This window comes from Aricia agestis, chromosome 4, assembly GCF_905147365.1.
Source record: "Aricia agestis chromosome 4, ilAriAges1.1, whole genome shotgun sequence".
NCBI classification, from domain to species: Eukaryota; Metazoa; Arthropoda; class Insecta; order Lepidoptera; family Lycaenidae; genus Aricia; species Aricia agestis.
In genome coordinates, this window is record NC_056409.1 from 14043300 (window position 1) to 14055426 (window position 12127).

Consider the following 12127-nt stretch of genomic DNA (forward strand, 5'->3'; position numbering starts at 1 on the left):
CTGACCTCTCATCTAAGCTACTTGCAGTGTTAAGAGTTTAATGGTAGCTCATGTAGAAAACTGTAAGTAACTGTCTGTGCATGTGTAACAACTTACGACAGTATGGCAAACTTCTAAGATTATTAGACTAGTTAAAAAGTTCATCGTAAATAACGAAACCTATGCGGATGAACTGTTTATCCGCAATCGTCACTTATCAATCGAAATTACAGATGATACACGAAAAAACCTCAAACATAAAACTGGCAATTAACTTACGTGAAAAATGTTGAGTTCAAGTGTTCTTACTTCTTTATGCATTTTGAAAATAGTCCTTAACACCAAGCAATAAGACCAGTCACCACCAAGAACGTCAAAAACACTTCTTGTTAACGAAATGTACCACACTACAAAGTATTTTATTACAACTGAAATAATAATCAATTATTAACACTTTACACAATACTACCACGTTTTGATACTTGAAATAATTGTTAAAAAATCAAACTTATCTCCTAACAACTCTAACAACCTATTACCTCAATGCTGAAATGGCTACTAAATTAAACAATCTATTTTAATTTTTGAAATAATGTTCGTCGTGTATCGACTTTCGGAAGTAGTCAAAAGACACCGAACGGCGGCTTGCTTTGATCGCGGCGCCGACAAAGCGCGCCGCGATCAAAGCAAGCCGCCGACGAACTGAGCAGGTGCACGACGCACGTGTCGCTAATCCATTTCAAGGACAATCTAAGTGTTGTACCCTATAAATTCAATACTATTTAGTCGATATTTAAATTACCATTAAATAATAAAAATTATAACTATTATTTAGTAGATCTCATCTCATTTTTTAAATTCGATACCTACATTACCGTGATAAAGTGATTGTTATACCGTGGTACGCGTTATGCGCGTCTACGTATGCGCGTATAAGCGTCTACGTACCAATGAAAATACTTTAATAATACTTACCTAATTAATTAAATAACTTTTAATTATTGTCGCTTTTCTTAATATTGAGTAGGTATTGTTTATTTTTAGTTTGACAGTAATCAATACGTACTCGTATGTAAAACAATTAATACGATTTATCGATAAAAAAATTATCGATTACTCAAAATATTCACATTTCACAGGGATACATCCCTATTATTTTACAAAGTTTTTTCTTCAATTTTGTTCAGTCGGCTGTCTAACACGCGCCGTGCTGGTGTAGGTACTGTGACGTTTTTGTTTAAGTTTTGTAATTTTACGTTTAGATGTTGTCATATTGGTTGTTTTGTGTATTGTTAACTATTTTTTTTATGTTTGTAATTAATAACGGGCCGTGACAAGATACGTCCGATGAATGTGCGATGCTTTAAGGAACAGGTGAACATCGTCGTCGATAGACGATAGTGTGGTTTAAACAGTGCAATAAAAAGTGTTTAAAGAATTGGAATGTCTCCTGTAATTACTTTTGTTAAGTGTTGAATAACTCTGCAATCTACATCGAGTTAGATGGATCATGGAGCACAGTTCGAACTGCATTTCATAAAAGCAGACAGCTGATCACAGGTCAGTGAACATGTTATCACGTATGTTTTCCATTGATAGGTATTGATAGGTGCAGTAGGTAACTGTGTATGTATTTTTACAGATGTGTAAATCGGATGATGATCGGATGTGAATTATGATTACTTTTCCTTTTTGGCCGGAAGTAAAAACTGAGTATTTTTGAGTAAAAACCTGAGAAACGGTAATTAATAAATTGTAACATTTTGTTAAATCGTGAAAACTATTGTAATTTAATAATCATTACAATATTGGTGGTTTATTCACTACCTACGGGCTAGGGTATAGGGCACACCACGATCAGCTGTTTTGTCTTAACTCATGAGTCATGACTAGCGCAGAGCCGCGCGCGCGGTATTCGGCGCGGGCGGCGCGGGGGGGGGGGGGGGGCCGGCTCGGCCCGGGGTTTCATTACTCGGTGGCGGGCGATATTATCGCGCATTAACTGCACGCATTATACATTGCGTGTTGAAAATTTTGACTATTTAAAAAACTGGCGATTACATGAAAATTTCTTGCACCAACGGATATATCTCATGCCCTATAATAACCCCACGAAGTTATCGGAAGCGGTCTTTTGACACCCTGTATGTCTCTAATGTCTAATGTGAGATATTCCCATCTCTAGTAGGGCCAAACCAGAGATGGATCAAATATTGGGAACCGCCGATAGAGTCTGGCTAGCGAAAGATGAGACTGGAAAAAGGCGGCAAATTAAAAAAATCGACGTATAACAACCCTGTCTATAGGCAGGCCTGTCCCACTCGCGCCTTTAGGTATCGAACTGTAAGTACCCCTTTAAAGGGGCAGATCACAAGGGACTCACAAGCGAGCGGTGACGCGCGCGCAAGATTTTTTCGTCGCATAATATATCTACGTACTGATTTAACCGCTGTGATATCATTATTAATCTGATAAATATGAACAATTGAAAAAAGTCAAAGAAATATTTAATAAAGTAATTTAAGACTATAAAATACAAAAAAAAGATTAAAAAAATACACAAACATAGCAAATAAACCAATTTGTTACAAACAAACCGCATACTACACATAAATAAACACAAGTTACTATGTTTAAGTTGTATTAAATTCCTGACCAGCTCTTACACTATAATCGAATATAAAACAATTATAAAATTTAAACGTTGGGTTACTAAAATTTGATTATTACTATAAAAAAGTTTGCTATTAGTAGCTTTAGTAATTAAAAGAAGATTATTTTATTTTCTAAAAGGTGACAATCTTGATTTCGTCAGAAAGGGTACCTCTTACGCGATAGAAAGAGAGCGCACATGTAGGCAAATATAATTGTAGGCACCAAGCACTGCGCGGTCGGAATTTGAACTTTATAGTATCGCAGCAAGAGTTGTTATTTTTTTAAACGGGTTCCACGAGTTGGACTTCTGTTGGTACTACTAATATATTCTGTGCTATAGGCGGCATTAAAGTTTTGTTCTACGAACTACGAAAAATAAAAACTAAGAAACCTTCGTAGTTCGTAGATCAAAACTATAATTTCGGCTATCATAAAAAAATCAACGTATAACAACCCTGTCTGGGTTGTTATACGTTGATTTTTTTGAATTTGCCGCCTTTTTCCAGTCTCATCTTTCGCTAACCAGACTCTAATTGAAAATATCTTAAACCTAGTTTCCATTAGCATAATATTGACATATTAAAACTGTATGTATATATTTCTATGCTTTTCACGAAGATCACACGCCTACGCGATCATTAGCATAAGCGATTAGGCCAAGATACTGGTAATCAACTGGTAATGGTTTAGGAAGACGCTGACATAATCATTGAGGTTCTATACCCATACGCCATCTAGTTACTAAAATGAAAACTGTTTGACAGTCAAATTAAAAAACCTCCCTGGAAAAAACAGACAATAAAGGCTCCCGCACACAGGCGCGTTATTATAGGTCGATAATAACAACACTACTCGGAACGTGCACGTCAGTAGTGACATATTTCAAACGAAGTTTTAGGGGCATGTGTCAAAAAATAAACAACAAGAGTTTGTTTATTTTGTAAATATTATAGCAAATAAAATATATTTAGAACAATAATTAATGGTATTTGGGTTAGATTTAGTTAAAAACTACTTGTGGAAAATGAATATAATCATAAAAAACTGGTTTTGAAAGTATAAAACACTCAATAAGTTTCAAGGCCCAATCTATGCTAAAAGGAAATAAATTGGTGTTAGCAGGACATGTAAGGGATGTAGAAGAGCTAAGAACTAATGGAAATGTTATTTAATACGAGCCAATATAATTCGTTGAACATTGGTGACTTTAGCATCCTATAAAACAAGTTCAAACGTAAGTAATGAACCAACCAAAAACGTAACTAAGCATTTAGATAAAGGTAGTCTTAACATTTTTATTCATTCTTACAGATAGATAATAATGATCGGTTGTTGCTGGAGTAAAATGCAGCTGCGTTTATAACCAGAGCGGCAAGTGCAAACATATTGCTGCTTCAATCAGTAACAAAAATATTAGCAATACTTTATACTTGAAAAAAATAAATGTAATGTTTTTAAAAATCTTGTTTTTATTTATTTTTTACAATATTAATACTCTGTAAGAAAATCAGAGTCTATAAATTTATAAAAACACTGATACTTTGGATTTGAATAAAATAGATCTATGAAACTATCACTGCAAGTTTTGTCGTCGGGTTTTTGAGAACATGGTGGAGAACATCATTCATCAACACTAAAACGATAGTTAGGCACTCAATTAATATCTTTATAAAATGCAACTTAAATAAAATTGACTTGACTGATAATGCAATTTTAGATTATATCGAATCACATACTTTTTCATTTTTACAGCAGCTATCTGATCTAATTTCCTAGTGGATTTAGGAAAAACATTAAATTTGTATACTGACTACCTATTTTTGCTGTTATTTTTGCAGTCTACGATACAAAAACCACAAAGACCAATTTCTAAAAATTTCAAAACAAGATTTTATAGAAATTTGTCAATTTGTTTGACTACTAACTGAGCCCCTTTGGTTGCATATTTTTGCCACGGAAAGCGCGGCTATCGCTTTCTTTATCCCCTCCACCCACTTAAAAATCAACGTATAACAACCCTGTCTGGGTTGTTATACGTTGATTTTTTTGAATTTGCCGCCTTTTTCCAGTCTCATCTTTCGCTAACCAGACTCTAATTGAAAATATCTTAAACCTAGTTTCCATTAGCATAATATTGACATATTAAAACTGTATGTATATATTTCTATGCTTTTCACGAAGATCACACGCCTACGCGATCATTAGCATAAGCGATTAGGCCAAGATACTGGTAATCAACTGGTAATGGTTTAGGAAGACGCTGACATAATCATTGAGGTTCTATACCCATACGCCATCTAGTTACTAAAATGAAAACTGTTTGACAGTCAAATTAAAAAAATAAGAAAAATATGCCTCATTAAAATTGCGTTATTGCATTGCGGCGTTATTATAGCAGCAGACAGCAGTGACGTGTATAATACTTAACTATTATACATGACCATCATTATACAAAATGTACTGAAAACAGATATCGCAACAACGCATGCGTTATTATCCCGGAATATATAACACTAAAGGTAGGGGCATGGCTAGTAAGTTTCATTGAAACTGCTGTCGCCAAACTCACACAGTAACATTATACGCACACAAAAGAAATAAGCAATCACAAAGAGATTTCTTTTTTAAATACAATGTTGTAAAAACAACCCTAACCCTTTTGAAATAAAGAAGAATTTAAATTTAGCAATACCGGCTCTGACTACCGAGTTCAGTTATTCAACGCTAGATGGCGCTTGAAGCTAAATATGATAAGACTTGAAGTTGTACGCAATTTTACACTTTACGTCAACTATCGTAAGGTTTAAATCCGTACTCACGAATTTCCTTTTGCGTGCGAGTTAAGTTATGTCCAGCTGGACAAACTATGCCACTCGGGCCACGCCCGTACGGGCGTGGCCCTTTCCTGTTCGGAGCGTGCGAAGTGGGTGGAGGGGATAAAGAAAGCGATAGCCGCGCTTTCCGTGGCAAAAATATGCAACCAAAGGGGCTCAGTTAGTAGTCAAACAAATTGACAAATTTCTATAAAATCTTGTTTTGAAATTTTTAGAAATTGGTCTTTGTGGTTTTTGTATCGTAGACTGCAAAAATAACAGCAAAAATAGGTAGTCAGTATACAAATTTAATGTTTTTCCTAAATCCACTAGGAAATTAGATCAGATAGCTGCTGTAAAAATGAAAAAGTATGTGATTCGATATAATCTAAAATTGCATTATCAGTCAAGTCAATTTTATTTAAGTTGCATTTTATAAAGATATTAATTGAGTGCCTAACTATCGTTTTAGTGTTGATGAATGATGTTCTCCACCATGTTCTCAAAAACCCGACGACAAAACTTGCAGTGATAGTTTCATAGATCTATTTTATTCAAATCCAAAGTATCAGTGTTTTTATAAATTTATAGACTCTGATTTTCTTACAGAGTATTAATATTGTAAAAAATAAATAAAAACAAGATTTTTAAAAACATTACATTTATTTTTTTCAAGTATAAAGTATTGCTAATATTTTTGTTACTGATTGAAGCAGCAATATGTTTGCACTTGCCGCTCTGGTTATAAACGCAGCTGCATTTTACTCCAGCAACAACCGATCATTATTATCTATCTGTAAGAATGAATAAAAATGTTAAGACTACCTTTATCTAAATGCTTAGTTACGTTTTTGGTTGGTTCATTACTTACGTTTGAACTTGTTTTATAGGATGCTAAAGTCACCAATGTTCAACGAATTATATTGGCTCGTATTAAATAACATTTCCATTAGTTCTTAGCTCTTCTACATCCCTTACATGTCCTGCTAACACCAATTTATTTCCTTTTAGCATAGATTGGGCCTTGAAACTTATTGAGTGTTTTATACTTTCAAAACCAGTTTTTTATGATTATATTCATTTTCCACAAGTAGTTTTTAACTAAATCTAACCCAAATACCATTAATTATTGTTCTAAATATATTTTATTTGCTATAATATTTACAAAATAAACAAACTCTTGTTGTTTATTTTTTGACACATGCCCCTAAAACTTCGTTTGAAATATGTCACTACTGACGTGCACGTTCCGAGTAGTGTTGTTATTATCGACCTATAATAACGCGCCTGTGTGCGGGAGCCTTTATTGTCTGTTTTTCCAGGGAGAGATTTTGGAAAGTTCATAATACCTACTTCTGAATGCGAAAAGCAGTAAACACGAAATGTTTTAATTTTTTGACGGAACTGGAACAAATCAACAAACATTGATACAGATATATTCAAGAGGCGAAGACCTCCGTGAGTAATTTGTATTCTGTGGAGAAGACCAAGAACTAGTAGAAGTTGGTGTTGACTGTTGAGTGTTGTCATTACGAAATGTCAAAGTGAAAGCTAAAAACGAGCGAAAGTTAGAAAAAGTTTACTGTAAACTGTTTGCTAAAACCAAAACTTTTAATTAAATCAAAAGGTATTTTTAATATTTCTAATTCTCTATATTGGGTAAATTTTATCATATTCATTCGATTTTCGCCCAGTGATAACATCTTTTAGGGCATAGACTGTTTCGACGTTGCAGTTGTTGTGGATGATACATGGATGATACATCATAGAATTTAACCCGGCGTGAATGATGTGAAATTACACCAGCTATGAGGTGGGTATGACGAACCCTTCCCGAACCATAATATTGTATTGTCGAATTTGATAACTGGAGATTAATTTAGAATAATGTTTATCATTGTAATATATAATTAATAAACAGCAAATGAATTCTTAAGTACAACAAAACAACCACGTCTAATTATAAAAAAGTACTTATCTTATTTTCTATTAGTAACAAATTGGTATTTTTATACGCACAAATTAACTTTATTTAGTTACTTAGGCATAATATATAAAAAAAATTGACAAATTGTGATCAACATTGTAATTAAAATCACTCTCTTAAGTGCTTTGTACACTGTTGGATATGAGATACCCTTACTCACTCACGCCGGGTTAATGTTGTTGTACACATTTTTCACGCACTTATATTTTTCAGCTCATCAATTGTGACATACAACATTAAAACCCAGGATTAATTAGAATGACTTTGAACTTAATAGAACGGTGAAAATCAACTAGAAGCATCATGCCACCTCGAACTAGAGGAGTCAAAGCTTTGAAAGAAAACATAACTGTGTCGAGTAAAAAGAAGAATGTTATCGTTAAATCAAATCGAAAACCTTTAGCGGACAAAACTAACTCGGCTTCCGATGACAACAATTCAGGTTTAATTTCTATCAAAGAAAATACAAATGTAGCTCAAAGGACACCAGAATCGGTAAAGGAAAGATCATGTCGTAATAGAAGACTCCCAACACGGTACAAGGAGAACAATACTTTGAAGAACTTATCAAACTTCAGTCCCGTAACTCCCTCAAGTCCTAAAAATGCCAGTTCACATTCACAACAAAAAACTACTTCTGAAACAAGAGCAACCAAGTTGACACCTCATAAGACACCATCAAGAATCTCAAGCAGCCCTCTGATTAGTAAAAGGCCTAAAAGAATTTGTCGCTTACCTAGCAAATTTGATGCCCAATCTGTAAGCCCATTGAAAAACACATCTATAGAACCTTCCCATGCGAGTACTCCAATAGCTAACAAATCTAAGAAGATCAATGTGGTTAAAAGTGTTAAGCCACAGACAAAAAATTCAAATAACAAACAAAGTAAAAAAGAAACTATTTGCATAAGTGGCACGAGGTAAGTTGAACCCATCTTATTTTTTGATAACTAAACTAGATGACACAAGCAATTCTGTTACTTCATAGAGCCTACACTTCGCGGGCAGCAGCTAGTGAATAATATTATTAACATATTGTTAGAGAATTGAAACACTCTGTGAATTGTGAATTGCGATATTATGTTGAATGGACTTGACCTCGCCTGATGAAATTGCACAAGTCTGCTATCAGCCTGTGAAATAATCTCTTATAGTGCAGTACTGTTAAAACATGTGCTTATTTTAAATTATTTTGTTCTATTATTATGTATTTTTTATTTTACAGGATTCATACTGGGGCGACTACATCTGCTATTAATAAAGTCAGATCACCAGCTTCAAATAATGTATCTGTTGAGGCCAAAAATGCAAAACAAGCTATTATTAAGAAAAAATGTGAAACAAATGAAACTAAACCAACAGTACCAGCAAGGAGCTTAAGACCAAAAGTTGCTAAGAACAACTTGGAAGCAAATGTGGAAGATATAATTTTAAAATCAGTAACAACTACTAATAACAAATCTGATTGTGACAAAAATCCAAGAAACAATGTTTCTTTTAGATTATTGGAAAACAGAAAGGATTCTCTTAAGCGAGATTCTAGCAAACTGGATGTTTATGAATTTACTTTTGATCCAAGCGAGGAACCACCACCACAAAAGAAGAAAAAGAAAAGAAACCCTAGAAATCCTAGTAAACCTAAAAAAGTTGTAAAAAGTACTTATGACAAAAATTTGGAGAAAGCATTAGCTTCTTTGAAACAAAATGTTGCTCTTAAAAATAAAGCCCTAACGAAAGTTGAAGAAGGTACAACATCTAAGAAAGTAACTGCAAAGTCTGATGAATGCACCAGAAAATTAATACCAAACACATCAAATACTAATACTGTAAATAATGTCAGTAAAGCTTCTGAAAATAGATACAATTCTATAAGAATAGAAGATATTGCAATGCAATTTCAAGATAACACTCAACATGAGAGTGTAGAACTCAATTACTCACCTGTTGACACTCCAATGCATGCAATGTCACCAGTATATGAAACTGATGGAGTTGTGGAAAATGCTCCACCAAGTAATCATTCCATTGATCATCATGCACACAACAAAACTCCTGAAGGACAGATAGGCAACAAAGATCCACTCAATTTACAAGACCACATTAGTTTCTTTGATGAGGAGCCTGTTGCTAGCAGCAGCATGAACCTCTCTACTAGGCATCCCACTGCCAGCCCCTGGAGAGTTGAGTTCAATAATCTTCCGATTAAGTGGCAAGTGAACTCATATGTCAAGCCAAATATGACCCCAGCCATTGAAAGGTCCTTTATTAACTATAATGACAGTCAGAAGAAGCATGTTTATACAAATATAATCACAGAACCAAATGAATCTCTACCTCAAATAGAAGATGACCCTGTACCTCAAACTTCCAATTTAAAACAGACCAGTATACTGTCATTCATCAAGGAAGTGGTGGAAAAAAATGCAAACAAAAAGAAAAAGCCTCTTATTATCCAAACTAATAGTTTGTTTGAAGATACCCATGTTCCAGAGGTACCATCCAGAAGGAACAAAAACATTCCTGATGTTATTGTTGAGAAATCAAACACTTCTGGTGAAGATATGCAGACAGATAACTCAGAACATAAAGATAGTTCATGTGATTCTGAAAAAGTGACTACAGAGAAGCAATCAGAAAAAAACAAAGATATAACTTACTTTGGTTTTGATGAAAGCGAAAATCAAGAAAATGTATCACCAGTGAAGACCAAAATCAAAAAGAAAAAGATGAAAACAAGGAAAGCTCTTCAAGCTATTAATGGCGATCTTAACAAACCTAAAGATATTGGGATGCCGATCGCTGCTATGTCAAAGCCTGCCCGTCTTCCAAACTATTTGGACAAAGTCTTTGATGACGCAAAGGCTGCGACTGAGCCACCTGTGTTCCCGGAACAACATGTTGATAAGGATACTGAAGTGACTAATATTAACACTGATACAGTGCAGGGTAATATTAATGATGAAGATTCCAACTCTGTTCATCTTTTTGAAGATATTGAACTTGTTCACCATGTAAAGGTAATATTATAACAAACTCTTCTACTATTTTCATTTTGATGCAAACCGATTTTCATATAATTTTGTATGTGTGTATTAGTAGTATTTTTTACATGCCTAACTTTCTTATCTTCAGCCTACAAGAAAAAGCTATGGGAAGTCTAAGAAGGTAACATTCCAGCATAGTTTAACAGTGAACAATTTCAACAGTGACAATCTTAACAATGGGTCCAGTGATGAGGATGACCTGGAAGACTTGTCATTTAAACTCCCATCCATAAAAGAAAAGAAACCCACAAAGAAAAAGACAAATACAAAACAAAAACTATCAAAGAAAGAGGTACGTTTGATTGTGACTTTTTTTGTACGATATTCTATTATCAGATTCAAATGCTGTTAGAATATGACTTTTTAGAGTTGCGTTACACTATATTAGTTTTATTTGTTACTCACGTTTCACGTGCTTTTCCGACAGTGATGTTATTGGTACATCAGAGAGTTGTTATAATTTGTTTTGTTTTGTTGGCGAAACAGAACTATGCATAAAAATATAATTTTAAAATACTTTAAATTTTATATATTTTTGGACATCAAATGTTATCTTTTTTAGGAGAAAGAAGCAGAAGAATGGGCAGCAGGATTCAACTCCATGTGTGAGGACATTGATGAATTTGATCTTGTTGTTGAGTAATTGCTACTTCAACATGCCAATCACAAAAATTATGCTCAATCTTCATTCAATTTAATCTTAATTTAAACAAAAATGTAAATTTATACGTGGGAGAGCTATGCATCGGCACGAATGGGCCGGCTCGACCGGAGAAATACCACGTTCTCACAGAAAACCGGCGTAAAACAGCGCTTGCGCTGTGTTTCGCCGAGGGAGTGAGTTTACCGGAGGCCCAATCCCCTACCCTAATCCCTTCCCTACCCTCCCCTATTCCCTTCCCTTCCCATCCCTACCCTCCCCTATTACCCTATTCCCTCTTAAAAGGCCGACAACGCACCTGCAGCTTTTCTGATGCTGCGAGTGTCCATGGGCGACGGAAGTTGCTTTCCATCAGGTGACCCGTTTGCTCATTTGCCCCCTTATTTCATAAAAAAAAATAAATTGACCCAACTGTGTTGATATTTCTACTACTGCATTATTATGCAGTATCTATCGATCAATGTTGTGGTCTAGAATTCCTGTTTCTTTTTCTTTATCTTTGGATTAACTTGGATGAGATTGAGTTAATATCACATAACAAACTACTTCAAACATACAAATTAATTTTAATGTTTTAATGTGCAGTGCACACTGACAATTTATATTTTTAGGGTATTTAATTAGGGTTAAAAACGAATTATTTTATTATTACGTGACAAATTTTTTATCAAAAAATTGGATAACAATATCTTAACATAATTATGCTTTTTAAAACACATTTTACAGTACGTATTTGTTATGTTCTAAGATTCTTTTTAGAGAATTTTAAAAGTTCAGCTAATTTGGTGAAATAATTGAAATTAAACAACTATAGCAGACATATTTTTAAAATTTTGTTTTAAGTTGTTTTAAGATTAAAAGTAAGTTATATAATTGGGCATTTGTGGTGTGCCATTATTTAAAAAAAACATAGCTTAAGTATTTTTATTAAGCTTAGCTATACAACAAATAACAAATACTAAAACATATACCTACCTAAGATTTGTTA

General features: G+C 34.0%; 1 protein-coding gene across 3 annotated transcripts; it reads left to right on the plus strand.

Annotated features, from left to right (window-relative positions):
- Positions 1–7003: 7003 nt before the first annotated feature.
- LOC121726414 lies at positions 7004–11223 on the plus strand. 3 transcript variants are annotated; one of them, XM_042113764.1, is made up of 6 exons: positions 7009–7074; positions 7158–7260; positions 7648–8354; positions 8660–10451; positions 10567–10770; positions 11041–11223. In XM_042113764.1, exons 3-6 carry the CDS (start codon positions 7738–7740, stop codon positions 11119–11121), a joined length of 2694 nt encoding a protein of 897 aa, XP_041969698.1. In that variant the 5' UTR covers positions 7009–7074; positions 7158–7260; positions 7648–7737; the 3' UTR covers positions 11122–11223. The 3 variants fall into 3 exon arrangements, with proteins under 3 accessions (XP_041969699.1, XP_041969697.1, XP_041969698.1); XM_042113765.1 differs by lacking the exon at positions 7158–7260 and having other exon boundaries at positions 7004–7074; XM_042113763.1 differs by having other exon boundaries at positions 7005–7260.
- The last annotated feature ends 904 nt before the right edge of the window (positions 11224–12127 follow it).

Excerpts from the sequence above, each read along its gene's own strand:
- LOC121726414 (XM_042113765.1), top strand. The coding sequence starts at position 7,738 with ATGCCACCTCGAACTAGAGGAGTCAAAGCTTTGAAAGAAAACATAACT. Across the intron at positions 8,355-8,659 it reads ATTTGCATAAGTGGCACGAG|GATTCATACTGGGGCGACTA; the intron begins GTAAGTTGAACC and ends TTTATTTTACAG. Across the intron at positions 10,452-10,566 it reads AACTTGTTCACCATGTAAAG|CCTACAAGAAAAAGCTATGG; the intron begins GTAATATTATAA and ends TCTTATCTTCAG.